The 16,114-nt window shown below is 38.5% G+C and overlaps 2 protein-coding genes across 5 annotated transcripts; one reads left to right on the forward strand and one right to left on the reverse strand.

Annotated features, from left to right (window-relative positions):
- Window positions 1-1,388: 1,388 nt before the first annotated feature.
- On the reverse strand, window positions 1,389-6,815 carry PIH1D2 (PIH1 domain containing 2). Its single transcript, XM_061203975.1, has 6 exons — window positions 6,733-6,815; window positions 5,753-5,955; window positions 5,011-5,134; window positions 4,388-4,633; window positions 3,339-3,604; window positions 1,389-1,520 (listed from the first exon to the last, which is right to left on the reverse strand). The coding sequence occupies exons 2-6, from the start codon at window positions 5,927-5,929 to the stop codon at window positions 1,389-1,391; spliced, it is 945 nt and encodes a 314-aa protein (XP_061059958.1). The 5' UTR covers window positions 5,930-5,955; window positions 6,733-6,815.
- Window positions 6,816-7,031: 216 nt separating this feature from the next.
- NKAPD1 (NKAP domain containing 1) lies at window positions 7,032-16,072 on the forward strand. Of its 4 annotated transcripts, none has more exons than XM_061203978.1 (6): window positions 7,032-7,104; window positions 8,280-8,356; window positions 10,210-10,310; window positions 11,851-12,000; window positions 12,879-12,932; window positions 13,667-16,072. In XM_061203978.1, the coding sequence occupies exons 2-6, from the start codon at window positions 8,288-8,290 to the stop codon at window positions 14,172-14,174; spliced, it is 882 nt and encodes a 293-aa protein (XP_061059961.1). In that variant the 5' UTR covers window positions 7,032-7,104; window positions 8,280-8,287; the 3' UTR covers window positions 14,175-16,072. The 4 variants fall into 4 exon arrangements, with proteins under 4 accessions (XP_061059961.1, XP_061059960.1, XP_061059963.1 ...); XM_061203977.1 differs by having other exon boundaries at window positions 7,036-7,651; XM_061203980.1 differs by having other exon boundaries at window positions 7,036-7,651; window positions 13,670-16,072.
- Window positions 16,073-16,114: the final 42 nt, after the last annotated feature.

Genomic DNA, 16,114 nt, shown 5'->3' on the forward strand with positions numbered 1-16,114 from the left:
TTCTCTAGTTGTGGCAAGCGGGGGCCACTCTTCATCGCGGTGCGTGGGCCTTTTACTATCGCGGCCTCTCTTGTTGCGGAGCACAGGCTCCAGACGCACAGGCTCAGTAGTTGTGGCTCACGGGCCCAGTTGCTCCGCGGCATGTGGGATCTTCCCAGACCAGGGCTCGAACCCGTGTCCCTTGCATTAGCAGGCAGATTCTCAACCACTGTGCCACCAGGGAAGCCCCCAAGTTTTTTTGAGGAATAAGGAGAATATAATAGGTTTGTTAATTTTAGGACATCATATAGTTCTAGAAAACTTTCAGACAATAAATTATCCTATTGCTAGAAAAATTCAAGTCCAGGCCAGGTTTAAGAAAATTATATTTGTTTTTAATTGTCACATTTCAATTATTTCTATTACACATACATTAGTTTCTAAAGTTAAAAAGTTTTAAAGTTAATGAGAGCTTTATTTAAAGACCTTATGTTGAATTAGAAACTAATAATTACAAGGAAGTTTTATATCTAGAAAAGACAAGAGATGTTTAAAGTTTGATGTGAATGTTCCTTACTTACGATATAAATTGGAAAGTTGATACTTTTGTATTGAACAGTGAACTGACAGATGAATGGGAGTTTAAAAAGTACATCACTTCTGTATTTTAAAAATTATTTTCTTAGGAGAAAGGCACTGGTCCCAAAGTCAGCTCCTTTTTCTTAAATCAGAGTTGGATGTATTTTGTGTCTTATGTGTAATAACATCCAATTACTGTTACTGCATCGTTGTATCTAATCCACAGACAAGTCCATATCTGATATTAAAAGGTAGGTAGGCTTGGGTGGCTTGGACTCCTGCCAGAGCTGTTTTATAGAAGTACAGAGGTTAATAGAAGCAAAGGTTTGCATACTATTTATTTGGCCCTACATCTTTATTGCTGGAGGAAACTGTCACTGCTAAGGCACATCTTGGTAATAAAAAACTTCTTTCACAGTGTGGGATTTATTCCGGATGCAAAAATTTACTAGAGAAAAAATTTTTTTCAACTGGTAAAGCAAGAATTCTCACATATTATTGAATACTTGGAGACAAATAGACTTTTCCCAAATGATATTTAAGTTACTTAAGACCATTACAAATTTCTTTGAAACAAGTATATCAATGGCTGTACTGTTTTCAGTAGTTTCTGCTTGATGCTAAGTTTACTTGAGAAGGAGAAAGAATTAAAACAAAGCAAAACAAAACAAAAAAACGGCTGATGAGAAAGTCTTATTGCATCAGAAGGAACTCTTAGAAAATGAAACTAGTGTTTAAGATAAACCTCTTCACCCATAATGAAGGCCCTCTAGTTCACATGACTTTATCACTGAAAACTCCAAAAACTCCAAATACACGATGCTCTTAACTTACACCAATGGCATTGTGACAATTAATGTAGCTTTCTCTTTGATAAATTTTGCTGTAGTCATTTGAGCATCCACAGATTCTGGAAGATTCAGATGTAATCTGTACTCAGAAACCTCGATCAATAAGTCATCCTAAGAATAATAAACCAAGAGAAATTTTTAAAGATGAAAATAGAAAAATATTTCCTGGTTAAAATTTGTGTTGTTTATTGTTCCCAGTTATTCACTCCTTTCGCATAAGAAGAGGATCCCACTTACAAGCAATAAAGTTGCTGTTGTAAATCCCTGAGATTTTGAGGTTGTTATTGCTGCTCAGTACATCAAAAGTTAACTGATAAAGTACCAGAAGATGGGTGTTGCCATCCTAAATTATGTGGCATTGACTTTGGGGCTGACCAGCAAACAGCAAGGAAACTTATTGGAGACTGGAAAGATGGTGATCTATGTTTTATGGTGACAAAGCCCTTTTCACAATAATTTGGAAGACAATGTACCTGGTTAATTTGTGGCTTTAGGTACAGAAGTGGGAAAATAGAATGTTATTTGCACGCATTGGTTCTATTGGCCACATTTAACAAGGAACTACAAAAAGATGAGCTTAGAAAAGAATTTCTCAGGTTGCAAGGGAAAATAGAGAATTGAAAGGGAATATACAGAGCCCAGAAATTCTAAGACCTGAGGAATGAAAAATGGAACTAATTTTTATTTTCAACCAGTAAACAATAAAGTTGAGAAATTATGTCTTTATCAACAAAGGCTGAGTAAAGCTGCCTAGAGGCAAATACTAAATCATAAGTCTTTATACCCTTTGCTAAAACCTCTAACTGGATTAAGATGGACCTCATTAAAGCCTTCCATTTGGCCCAGGTGACAGCAATTAAGTCAAAAGAGGCTATTGAAAAATGGACATGTCTAAAAAAGAATTGAGAGGTGTAGCACTGACTGGAATCGAAGAAAGAAAGTGCTACCAGTCTGGACTAAAACTAATTTAAAATAATCTTTCGACCCCAACATTCCATGGGCAGCAAACAGGCTGAGTAAGCTGCTCAGCACCTAATGACAGCATATTCTTCAACGCTCTTTTCAGATGTGGCTAAGGTAGATTATGAAAAAGGAAAAACGTCCCAAAGAATGGAGCTGAAAGTCATGGAAAACGATGGAACTAGGAGGCTAGGTAATCAAGGAACCTTGTCAAGGGACCTAAGCACGAACATCCTGTACCTCCAGGAAAGGGACCCTCGCAATATCTGCCTACCAGGATTTCAGAATTGCCGTGCATCAGCAACTACTGTGTGCCTCATATTTTTTCCAGTTTCTGAACTGAGACTGTTAATTGTGGTAATCCTCTCCCCATTCCACATTGTATGGTGCATGGGGTTACGGGAATAGATAACTTGTCTTTGCAGTTCAGGCAAACTTTGTCTAACGCAGATTATGATGGCAAAATCCTGATACTGGGATTGGATGTGTCGTTCTGGGGAAAGAAGCAAATATTTGTGACCAAGAGGGTGGACTGTGGTAGACTGTAGAATTGTTACTCTTCTTTTACAAGAGGATTATACGTCCTTGCCATGTAACTTCCAGTGACTACCTGTGAGAAGAATGTGATTCCCAGCCCTGTTGATGTAGGACTTGGCCTTGTGACTTACTCTGATCAGTACAGTGTGAGTAAAAGTAATATATTCCATATCTGAGAGGAAGTTTTAGGATCTCTTGCATGGTTTGGCCATTTCGATTTTTCCCTCTTCCATGAGAATGACTTACCTAAATTGGGAATTGTTTCTTCCCCTGTATCTTAAAATGTGCAACACTCATGGAGCAAAGCAGGCTGAGCTGACATGTAACCTGAGCAAATTATTGTAAGCCACTGAGATTATGGAGTTTGTTACTAAAGCATAATATAGTGAATATTGACTGATACAAATGTACAGTATTATCTATTCAACTTACCTCAGAAACACTAAGGTCACAGAGAGATACTGAATTAATACCAGGTAGTTCAACTTTTAATTCAATTTTCAGAGGTCTCTCATTCTGATCTGCCACAATTTTTAATTCATAGGCTGGTCTCTTCATCTCCACTTCAATCTCTGTACTAGAAATCTCTTCTATCAGACACCTTGTTTTACTTGAAACTTCGTCTTTTGGCAGTAAAAGTTGAGGAAACTGATCTGAATTGCTCACAGTACTGCTTCTTATCTGTTCAAGGGTTAGTTCTTTATGAAAAAAAAAAAGGAGAAGATGAAATCACAAAATCAATCAACAACATGAAGTACTATCAGGCGATGAACTGTAATAGATGTAGCGTTAGCCAAGATGGCAGATAAAGCTGCAGCTAAATCGGTTTGGGAAATCTTAAAAGACTCTTAAACCAAAGAATCTGGTTTAAAAGTTTGCAGGATTTAAACATCTTTAAGGACATGCTAATTTTTAAAAAAAATTTTATTGAAGTATAGTTGATTTACAATGTCGTGTTTAATTTCTGCTGTACAGCAGTGACCCAGTTATACATATATATTATTTTTCATATTCTGTTCCATTATGGTTTATCACAGGATATTGAATATAGTTCACTGTGCCATACAGTAGGACCTTGTTGTTTATCCATCTTATATATAATAGTTTGCATCTGCTAATCCCAAACTCCCAATCCATCTCTCCCTGTCCCCCCTCCCCCTTGGCAACCACAAGTCTGTTCTTTATATCTATGAGTCTGTTTTTGTTTCGTAGATATGTTCATTTGTGTTATATTTTAGATTACACATATAAGTGATATCATATGGTATTTGTCTTTCTCCTTCTGACTTACTTCGCCTTGTATGATAATCTCTAGGTCCATCCATGTTATGACATGTCAATATTTCTAATATCTAACATTTCTTTTTTCTATCTTAAATTTCTCATCTTTTGCAATTGAGACTTCTAATCTGCAAAATGTACACCAGAGGCAAAAAAACATTTTAAATCAGTTTAATTTTTCATTACATTCATTAACTTACCCTTTCTCATTTTCTCTCTTAAATCTGTGGGATCAGTTTGGATTCCCATCAGATTTTGTTTCATTCTGTGAACACTTCCTTTTATTCTAAATTTGGTAACATGGTAAGAGTTTGAGAGAGTGAATTGGAGTTTTTCCTCAATGCATTTCATGGCCATCAGTATTAGTTGATCTTTTTTCACTTGGTCTTTTTCTGCTGCCTGGAGAACATCAGGATGGTAGGCAACATCAATGACTGTGTAAACATCTGTGTGTGTAATTCAGACGGTGTGAAATGAAAACGATTTGTTTCACTAATGATATCGTCAGGTAATATATTAAGCCATATCCTGATAAAGCTGGCAAAGTATAAATTCTATTCCTATATTTTCAGAGACAATCACAATGGTGCTATATACACAAAATTCCAATTAGAGCATTTCTTGACATTTTATATGGGTTAAAAATAGCTCATATTATTAGAAAAGTAAACAGTATTCAATTTTCATAAAGGTATACTTATTAGTCATTAAGTATATTATGACCAAGTAAAATATGTAATGCCTTTTACCAAGGAAAATCTGGTTCTTGCTTATTTCCCCCAAAATTTTTAAAATGTGCTTTCTCTCCCATAAGTCTATGTACCTGATGTCTCAGACATATCTTCTGGTCTGCCAACACTTAGAGGTACTGGATGAGTGGCTGACTGGGGAGCTGGGATCCTTTTCCACTGACATAGGTTGATAAAAAGTATTTTTTCTTTCGGTTTCTAGAAAGCAAATAATTTTGCATATCTCAAAACCTAGTTTTTTAATTTTTAAATAATATCCTAAAGGTAACTCATCACAGAATTTGAAGAGTGAGAACTTTAGGCTCCAAATAAGTCATTCCATGGATTTAAACTGCGTTTGAAAAACTGTAAGAAATTACTGTTACCTGATTTCCCTAAAGCTGCTGGCTTTTCATTAAGCATCCAGTTGCTGCTCCCACAGGAAGTGGGAGGAGGGTGCGGGAATTGATCTAAGCTATTCCAGGTGAATTTGACCCTATTTCACCACTTCCTTACCTCCCCAATCAAATAAGTTTTCTTTATATGGAAAATCTCCAACTCTATTATTCTCCTTTAAATAATTACGTTACTTTTAATTTTCATCCGCGCAGAAAAATGGCTCATTTTGAGATCTCCAAAATGTATCAAATATGAAATTCCCATTCTTACTCCTTCAACGCAATCTTCCACACTACGTTTAATTTTCCATTCAGAGTGGCAGTTTCCCTCAAGTGTTCTTGTGTTAAAGTAGTAGTAGCTAAGGGTAAGCCATTCTCTGGTTATTCCAGGACCATTTCATTCAGGACTTCCCTTTCCCTGGGCACCAACTCTACATACCAGGATCCTGGTTTGTAGACAGAGCTGTGGTTCTGGGGCAGCACAGAGCTGTTTCCCCTCTTTCAGCTGCTGTTGAATGAACTTCTCATAGCTCTCAGGGTTACTTTCAGCCAGATCATCTAGGAGGTTCCAGAATTGAGTAACTTGGGTGAGCAGACCCTTCGAGGATGACTCCATGATTGAGATGAATAGGCCTCTTAAGTCTGTGGAAAGACATGACTTAAGGAAGAAAAAAAGTCTATTGATTCACTTTTTCTTTTGGGGGAGGAGGAACAGTTCAGGAACAGTTTTGTTGAAGTTAGCAGCTATCCTTAACCCCTGTGTGTAAAAGATTGTGTATCAGCACCACTTTATCTTTTCCGTATTCTCTAATTATCTAATACCTTTTCCTACATTCTCAAGATGTTCTCTCCGATAATAAGGCCTTACCTCTGCCTAGATCCTCACAAGCCCTGAGAGGACAGAACAGTCATTTAAAGTCTGTATTTCCTGGGATTTTCTTGTTCCAACACCCGGGTATTGGCTGACTGGGGCCTATCCAGTTCCTGATTTTGTGTGGGTCGAGGGCCACATGAGACTTCCTCAATCCTCAGCATAGTTTAGGAGTTAAAAGCATGGACTCTGCAGCCAGAATGCCTAGATTCCAGTCTTAGCTCTATCACTTACTAGCTGTGTGATCTTGAGAAATTAATTTACATATGTGCCTCAGTTTATTCTCCTCGAAATGAAGACGATAATACCTATCTCATAGGGTTATCGTGAGGGTTAAGTAAGGTAATACAGAGAGGCTGGAACACTTGGTAAGCATTCTATGAGAATAATAATATTCTACCACTTGAATAACCTCCCTCCCTCAATGAAGAAGTGTCCCACAGCATCCACAGAGTGAGGAAAAGAGAAGGTTTGGGTTCTCCAAATACTACATTAGGGTTAGACTAAATGAGAAATTTAATCATCTTTCCAGAGGTCGGCGAACCCACCTCTTCCCTCTGTTTCTTGACAAACCGCGACGCCTGTTACCAGGGTAACCAGACTGGTACAACATCTAATTGAGTCCGGAAAGCTCCAGGAAGAAAGGTCTTTTTACATCCAGTTCCGGAATCTTCTTCTGGTGCTGGGCTTGCTTTTCGGCTGAGCCCGACCCACTTCTTTTCCAGGAAGGCGCCCGCCTCCCTTTCTACACCTGTCGACTTCTAGAGTGTCCTGGAAACCCTCTTGTGGGAGTCTCTGGGACTCCTGTTGGTGGGAAGAATTTCTCAAGAGCACGACTTCCGGCCTGGAAGGGAAGTCGGCACCGTCTTCTCCCAGACCGCTTCCTCCCCCACCCCCGCCACGCGAGGCTGCGGCGCACGGTATGGGTGTGTTTGTGTGTGTTTGTGTGGTGAGGGCGTTTGGAGGGAAGGTTACCGGGAGCTCCGTGGCCGCTGGGGGGCAGGGGTCCCGGTGACGAAGATGGGGGTATTTTTTCTGTCTTCCACTTGGAAGCCTCAACCCCCCCTTCAGCCACTCTAGATACATCTTGGGGCCCAGTCGAGGGTCGTACCCGTCCAAAGTGTCCCCATCCTTTTTGGGGAGCGAAACCCAACCCCCGGGTCCATCCCAGAGGAGCGTGAGCGGGGAATGCCCCAGCCAACCAGGCCGTCCGGATTCCGCGCCGGAGCAGCCTCCGGCCTGAGTCCGGAGAGGTATTTGCCTGTCGGCCAGGGCTGGGGGAAAGGCGTCCGTGGCCTGGGCCACGGGTGAGGGCGGAATAACCGGTGGGAAGGCTGCGTTTTCACGAAGGACTCGGGTGAAGCTGCAGAGCTGCCTTTGCTTGGCTTCTGGGTCGGAGGAGATCTTGTAATGGAGTGGTTCTTCGTCTCACACTAACAAGATGCCTGATTTCCTCAGGATCGAGGGGTGAGTGAGCGTTGGGGTGGTGCACAAAGCCCCTGCTGGCTACACACGTGAATATCCCTGTCATCTATTTTTTTGGAGGCTTCTGTACAAAATAGAACATAAAATTCTCTTGAATGAAGAAATTTAGGGCATCTCTGCATTTAATGTTTTTAGGCGTCAGTTTTTGTTACTGTTGACATTTGTGGTCCTGACACTCTCAAATCTAGGTGTTTAATTGCAAACTAATTTTGGGATTCGGGAGTTGATTTCTAGTCTGAACCTTGTTTGCCTTGGACTATGTGGCCTGGGGCAAGTTATGGCTTTAACGGAATTTCATCTACAAAATAGGAATGAAGATACTTGCCTCATAAAACATAGTTATTTTGAGGATTAAATAAAATGGGTCTCTTGAAAGCACTTAATTTGGTGCAGTTTCAAAGAACTCTAATGAACATTATCTCCTTTCATCCTCACAGTAGTGTGGTCAGGTGTTTTCCCCTTTTAATGGTGAAGGAAAAACTAATCCTCAGGACCTCTGACTTCTGGTTCAGTGATCTTTCCTTTATGTCATGCTTCATTATAACATAGTAATAAAAGATAAGGTAATAAAATAAATTATTATTAAATGTTACTTATTGATTCATTTCAGATTGAAGAATGTCCCGAGTTCCCTTGGGGAAAGTCCTCCTGAGGAACGTCATCCGGCACACAGATGCTCACAATAAGGTGAGAGGTACAGCTTAGTTATTCCACATGCTTAATGAGGGCATACAGTGTGCTAGGAATTATTTTGATACAGTTAGGAGAGACAGAGATAAATAAAATAATTAGAATATAGTTTGATAAGTATTAAATGGAGACATACACAAAGTCCTTTTATGCACTGAGGAAGGAATAATGAAATCTGCCTTGGGGAATTAGGAAAGGCTTCACATAATGGGTGTTATTTGAACTACTGATATTTGAACTAGTTCTTGATGAACAGGATCAAGTTTACCAGGTGTAAAAGATCATTCAGGACAGAGGGAACATCAGGTACTAGTGTATGGCAAGGAACATGAAGCATTTGGGGCAAGAAATTGTATGCATCCAGAAAGTAGCGAATGTGGGAGGTAGTGTCAGAGGATGAGGCCCAAGTGGTAAATTGAGTTGGATTGTGATGCTCGGAGATTAGACTTTTTCCCGTAGGCAGTAAAGAAACCATCAAATATTTTTAAGCAGGGTTTGACATGATTGTATTTGTATTTTAGAAAGATGACTTGTTAGCTGGGTAGGGGATAGATCAGATGGATTGAAACAGCAGAGGGACCAGTTCGGAGGCAATTGCAATGTTCCAGGTGAGAGATGATGAGTGGTTCACGTGAAAACAGTGACAGTAGGGATGGAGATGAGGAATTTAGGCAATAGAGTTCAAAGAACTTGATGATTGATTGGATAATAGTGATAATTATGGAATCAAATATAACCATCTTGTGTGACTGGGTGAATGATGATGATGCCATTAATTGAGTTAGGGAACTAAAGAAAAGAGACAAGTGTGATGGGAAAGGTAATTAGTTTGGTTTTGAACATCTTGATGGTGAAATGCTTATAGGATGTCCAAATAGTTCGCAATTCAGACTTGGAGAAAAGTTGAAGCTGGATATAAAGCTTTGGGGATTACTGATATAGGAAATGATAGAGGTCACGAGAGTAGATGAGGTCACCTATGAGAGCACATATAATGAAACAAGGGTCAAGCACCCTTGTTTGGTTTTCTTTGGTGAACTGTACAACTAGTTTGATCACTAATGTTATTACTGTCATATCACCTGATATTCTCATTGTGAGTGAGGGTATAACTGTTACCTAAGCAGCCTCTGCAATTGCGTTAAACCACCCCAGTTGGATGGTGAGCTTAGATTTGAAAGCAGTGGCTAAAAAAGATAAATCTAGGACAACTTTAACAAAATATTACAGGAGGACTTAGAAATAAAATAAAATTTATTATTGTTCTTTGTGCAGCTATACTCTGCCTTTCAGGAAATTCTCTAACAGTTCCCATGCTATTTGTTTTGTTTTGCTTTGTTTGTAACAAAAATTATTATGTTGTGAAAAGAGACTTAGCCTAGAAAGTTTCAAGACCTGTCCTTACTAGCTTTTTGACTTTGGTAAAAATCTCTGAGCTTTTGTTTCTTCTCAGTAAAATATAATAATGGTACCTGCTTTGCTTTCCTCGTAAGATTGCTTAAAGTTCAATAGAGAGATGATATAGTTAAAATCATAAAGCATTTTAGAAACATAAGGGATTATCATTTGCTAATTGCAGCATAATTGCTTAGTTAATAAGGTGATAAGTGTGTCTGTGCAGGGGTTAAAAAGCTCTTTTGCTGCTGCAGAATTCTACATATTTGAGATTTACTAGGTTGGATTGTTTAATCACTCTAGAGAAACCAGAATTTGTTTCCTAGGTTCCTGATCAAAACTCAGTTTGTAATCCAATAATTAGTGCAGACCGTATTTTCAGTTACTTTTTGGTGATGTAATGTGTTATTTTTAGTAACTTATTTTTATTTCTTTCCTTTTAAAAAAAAATCCAGATTCAGGAGGAATCAGATATGTGGAAAATAAGAGAGCTGGAGAAACAGATGGAAGATGCATACCGGGGGACGAAAAGGAAAATGTTACCCAGCAGTTCAAGGTGAAGTTGCAACTCTGAGAACCAAAATAATTCTCATCTTATTCAGAATCATCAACTTTTGTTTAAAAACATTATGGTATGCTAAAGATAGATGAATTCAGTTCTGTGAGTCCTTAAGCCTTTCCTCTTCAATAAATCTGGACCCAATCATAAAGGTAATGGCTATGATGCATATGGCCCCACTCTTTGCACTTATTTGCAATGGAGAACTTAAAAATTCTGCCTTGAACAATTGTAAACGTTAAGGATTCTGTGGATTCTGACCTTACCTGATGGCTTTTAACTTAAGATTTTCTATAGGTATCTTATGGTCACTTAGCTGATCATTCACACCTTTTCCCTATTAGTCTTTCATTCTCTCTCAGCCTTTTCTTTGCCCCATCTACTCACTATCTTAGTCACACAACCTTTCACATTACCTTCTTAATAATTTGAGTGTGGATATGAAGGATTATGCAGGCTTAGTTGTCTTACCTGTGGAGGTATAGGAATGTCTGAGTATTGGGAACATCTCCTGGGTCTCATATGCCTGTTAGTATAGATCTGTGTGTATGAAAAATGATTATAAAGTAATAATGCTGATTTCTAAAGCCACACAGGGAAATAGTTAATAGTGAGATATTTAAGGAGAGTGTGCCTGTGCAGTGTGTGGACTTTGGAGTGTGATTGGCTGTGTGTAATGGCTTTTGACAAGAAAGTATTCAGGGTATCCATGGTAAAGAAGGCAGAGTCTCAACATAAAAATAAATACCTTGTCAGTCTGTTTTCTCTCTGAAGATGGTTCTTTGAGAATTTGGAAGTACTTAGTGCAGATGATGATTTGTTTTGTATTGGTTATTCATTACAAGCAGCATTTCCAGGAACAAAATGTTGTTCTTTTGGAGTGGACTATTAATGCCTGTCATAATGAATAAGTCTTTAAAACATAATCTCTTTAGGGGCAGGTTTCTGATTGTCTCATTTGCCATTATAGTCCCAGCAGCTAGAACAGTGCCTGGCAGGCACATAGGAGGTCCTCAAATGTTTTTGATAACCAGTTAACTGGCTTAGTGACTGGTTAGTGGATATTGTAAGTACAGGCTAGGTCAGTGGTTCTCAACTGTTTATCCACCCCAACTTACTCATGGGTTACACCTTGCTCCCACTGTTACTCTGACTTAACTACAGCAGGTTGCTGGTGTTCAGGGAAGGGAGTGTATTTCAGAATCTCTAGGGCAGTTTGAAATGTCCCCAGCTGTGATTATGCTCTGCTTCCTTCTTTGAGGATCAGTGAGTGAGGTACAGCATGCCACAGTCGAAAAGTCATTTCGTCTATACTCTGCAATAGGACGGGTAGTGATGATCATATTTTCATTGAACACCTAACTGTACAAATTAATAGAGAGGAACAGATTATGTTAACAAAAAAATTTTTTAACATTAAGTATCAGGTTGTTTTGGTCTCCCCTTAGCTTGTTCAGTGAGTTTTGTGCATAATATTCCATAAAGTAACCTCACAGATTGCTTCTCTATCTAAAAGTTCTTCTGTTTTCTCTTACAGCCGGATGCGTAGTGATGGTTTTGATGAAGAAAGTCAAAGAGACTATTGGAGGCCAAAGAATGAAATTTCTGGGGCACTGGATGATGATTTTCTTAAGGCTAAATCCTGGAACAAGAAGTTACATGATTATGAAGCTAACATGCCAGACAGGTTTGTGACTAAATTCCTGTGACCATTAATGGTATTTGGCCTGAGAATGTGTACTTTTAAAAATTAATTATCTCTGCAAAAGCTTATACAGAAATGTTCACAGCATATTTATTCATAATGGCCAAAAAAGTAGAAACCCAAATGTCTATCAACTAATGAAATGGATTAAAAAAATGTGGTATATGGGATGGTAATGGAATGTTATTTGGCAGTAAAAATAAAGTACTGATACATGCTACAACATGTATGAACCTTGAAAACATTATGCTAGGTGAGAAAAGCAGACACAAAAGGCCACTCATGATATGATTCTATAGAGATAGAAAGTAGATTAGTGGTTGCCATGGGCTACGGGAGATGGAGGAATGGAGCGACTGCTAATGGATTGTTTCTTTTGGGGGTGATGAAAATGTTCTGAAATTAGTGGTGATGGTTGCACAACTCTGAAAATACTAAAAGCCACTGAACTGTACACTTTAAAAGGGTGAATTTTATGGTATATGAATTATATCTCAATAAAATTGTTACTTAAAAAAAGTTGTCCCAAGGTAGACAGCATTATGTTATGAAGTGTTTTTGGAGAAGTACTTCACAGCTGAAGAGCAGAATATAAAAGTTCCTTAGTGTTTCTTAAGGAAGAAAATGGCAAGTTTTCTTACAAATGGACAAAGGAATCCTTTGTGTCTGAAATGAGTGTTCAGTACAGAAAATGTAACCAAGTTACCGAGCGGTAAATGTGGTGTTGGCTCTACCATATCTCTTTTCACTTTGTTCTGTGTGTCTGTGTATGTGTACACTCCTAAGTCTAATTTGTCTTTAATTTTTAAGAAATGTATGCATTGCTTTAACAATACATGTAATAAAATGTTATTTTACAGATGGGGTCACAGTGGATATAAAGAGTTATACCCTGAAGAATTTGAAACAGACAGGTAAGGCAAGTACGCTTACTGAAAAAAAGTTAGAAAGTAAGATTAGTACACAGTCTGAATTATAAATTGAGTTAATTTTTTTTTTTAAAGAGTGGATATATGTATATGTATAAATGATTTACACACTCACTTTAGTATTTATTTATTTATTTAGGTTGCACTGGGTCTTAGTTGAGGCAGGTGGGATCTTCATTGCGGCATGTTTAGTTGCAGCAAGCAGACTCTTAGTTGCAGCTTGCGGACTTATTAGTTGCGGCATGCGGACTTCTTAGTTGCAGCATGCATGTGGGATCCAGTTCCCCGACCAGGGATTGAACCTGGACCCTCTGCATTGGGAGCTCGGAGTCTTACCCACTGGACCACCAGGGAAGTCCCGAGTTAGTAATTTTTATAAAGTATACAACATTTGCCATTAAAAATGTAACCAGAGAAATAATAGATTTAGTTGGGAGATGGTTGGTATTTTGCCTTTCCCTGATATTTGGCATATCTATAGCATGTAGGTTTTTATATATAGTGTTCCATACAGTAACTCAGTATGGCAGATTAGAATTTTTATCTTCATTTTAAAGATGAGGAAACAAAAACTCAGTGATAAAGTCTCATAGTAACATTATATCAGTTTTGATTTAAAATTCAGATGTTAACCCCAACTTCCCATCTAGAAAGCAGAATATAAAAATTATACAAATACACTTATTTTCTATAGTAAAGCAATTTTTCTTTTTTATTAGTAGTGATCAGCAAGATATTACCAATGGGAAGAAAACATCTCCCCAGGTAAAATCATCTACCCATGAATCTCACAAACACAAGAAGTCAAAGAAATCCCACAAAAAAAAGCAGAAAAAAAAGTCACACAAAAAACAGAAGAAAAGCAAAAGGGAAGCCACAGATATAACAGCAGATTCCTCAAGTGAGTTCTCAGAAGAAACTGGGGCTTCTAGTACCTGGAAAAGGAAACAACCACATAAGCGCAAGAAAAAATCCAGGAAAAAATCTCTCAAGAAATCTGCTTTATTCTTAGAGGCAGAGTGTGACACTTCCCAGTCAGATGATTCTGCATCCAGCAGTTCTGAGGAAAGTGAGGAAAGAGACACTAAGAAAACCAAAAGGAAAAAGAGAGAGAAAAAAGCCCACATCCCTGTAGTTAACAATGAAATACAGGAGAGGACAAACAAACGCACAAATTGGAAAGTGGCCACAGATGAAAGGTCTGCCGAGAGTTCAGAGGATGACTAAATGAGAAGGAAACATGTTTCCTGCATGACTGGATATTTACAGCTCTTACACCTTGGGGATTTGCCAGTGACTCTATTGCTCAGCAGAGGGGACCTGAGGTCAGAGCTGTCCTGTGCCATCTATATACATTCTGACAGACTTCTTGTCTTCTACTTTGGCCTGTTAAACTTGATCCTCTTATTGTTAATAGGGAATCGGTTATTTTGTTATGAAGGTTTCTTGAAGAGATTATTTTTTGTGATTAATCACATTTAGCGTAGAGTGCATATGCAGCAAATTAAAGGACCCGGAAAGCTGAATCCAATAATGACCTGGGTATACCAATTGGAATGTTGAATTTGGGGAAAGCAAGGGCTGGGGTCAAGAGATGGATTGGAAATAGCACTGTATACAATGGTATGATAAGGGAACATCGTGTTGCTCTTGTCTGTTTACATAGTAGGTGCCACAACTTGACTTTTTTTGTCTTTAGCCTTGGTGCTTTGATCTTTCTGTTATTTTGACCCCACAGGTGTGGTCCAGTTTACTTGATGAGGAAGTGAGCATAAGAACAAACATTTTCCATTCATGGTAACATCCATAGACAGCTGTTATTCAAAGAGACTAGGAGTTTTTGACAAATTTCCCTGTTGGGCAGGGTCTGTGGCTATGCTCAGTATACCCCTAAACATGGTAATTGGATAGTAAAAGGTTTTCTAGTTCCATTGTTTATTGCCTAAATGCACTTGTGTTCAGAATTATTTCTTCACTTCTCTTGGGTAAGTCCTCAACCAAATGAGGAAGAATCAGGCATTAGTTGTGCTAATGGTGCTCTGAACAGGATTCAGGGCAGCAACAGCTATTTAAGTGTTGTCTTCCTTGTTCATTTCTTAATCTGTTAACGAACTTTAGATTTTTCCTGAAACTAGGTTGAATCAGTTCCAAAATGAAATAGGCTTCTCAGGGACATATCCATTTCTTCCTAGTCTGCCTTTGGATTAAAGCACTAAGCAGAGACCTTGTTATTTCCCTTTGCTATATACTGTGATCCCTACTATGTTAATTCTTAAGAAACCAAAATATCACTGGAAGAAGGCTGGCAGAACACGTGAATTTTTTTCATTAAGGCAGATCAAGTGACATTGTTTTTTCTTGGTCGTCACTTCATGGGTGAAGTAAAGCTTGAAGGCACAGACTTTTGGTCTTGGTCTGCCATTCATTGGTTATGAGGTCCGGAGCAGGTAAGTCAACCTCCCTGGCCTTACTTTCCCTATGTGTAATACAGAAATACTTCTTGGTAGCATGACTGTACGACACCAGCAATAGACTATGACAACATTCCATGAGGTGGTAATATTTTGTAGTTCTTAACTATTAAATTTGTTCTCTTTACAGAACAGATTTCTAATAAAATGCTTAGTCATAAAATACATGGTTGGCCAGAGGTTCCCTATCCCTTGATTATAAGCAGGTGCTACTTTTTGGGATATTTATTTGAAATATTAATGCTTTGGTACTCAATTGTTGATGTCCCATGGTGTATATTTTTACCTTTGGGATTATTAGGGGCCCAAGCAGGGAGGAATAGTCTATATAATTACTACCTCTTAACCTAAAGCAATTGTTTTGTTCTTGGAGCAAGTGAAATCTTCGTGGGAAGGAGTTTTCTACATGGATTTTTTTTTTTAAGCATTGTTTCTGTGCTATAAAAGTACTGATTCTAAGCACAGACTCAGGAAGATGGGCCACTGGAACAAGGCTTCTCCAGGAAGTTGGTTCTGTTTGGGTCTTAACGTTCCCTTCCTCTCATACTAGCAGGCCTCTTCCCAATGAATACACATTTTGCCTGTTCTGTTTTTTTTGCCATGTTTACCTTTTCTTGGTCCTATATAAGCAATAAAGCTGTTTTCTGTTCTTCACCTTTCTCAACCCCAAATTCTCTTCTATGCCTTAGGGTAAGG

Source organism: Eubalaena glacialis, chromosome 10 (genome assembly GCF_028564815.1).
Source record: "Eubalaena glacialis isolate mEubGla1 chromosome 10, mEubGla1.1.hap2.+ XY, whole genome shotgun sequence".
In the NCBI taxonomy this organism is placed as follows: domain Eukaryota; kingdom Metazoa; phylum Chordata; class Mammalia; order Artiodactyla; family Balaenidae; genus Eubalaena; species Eubalaena glacialis.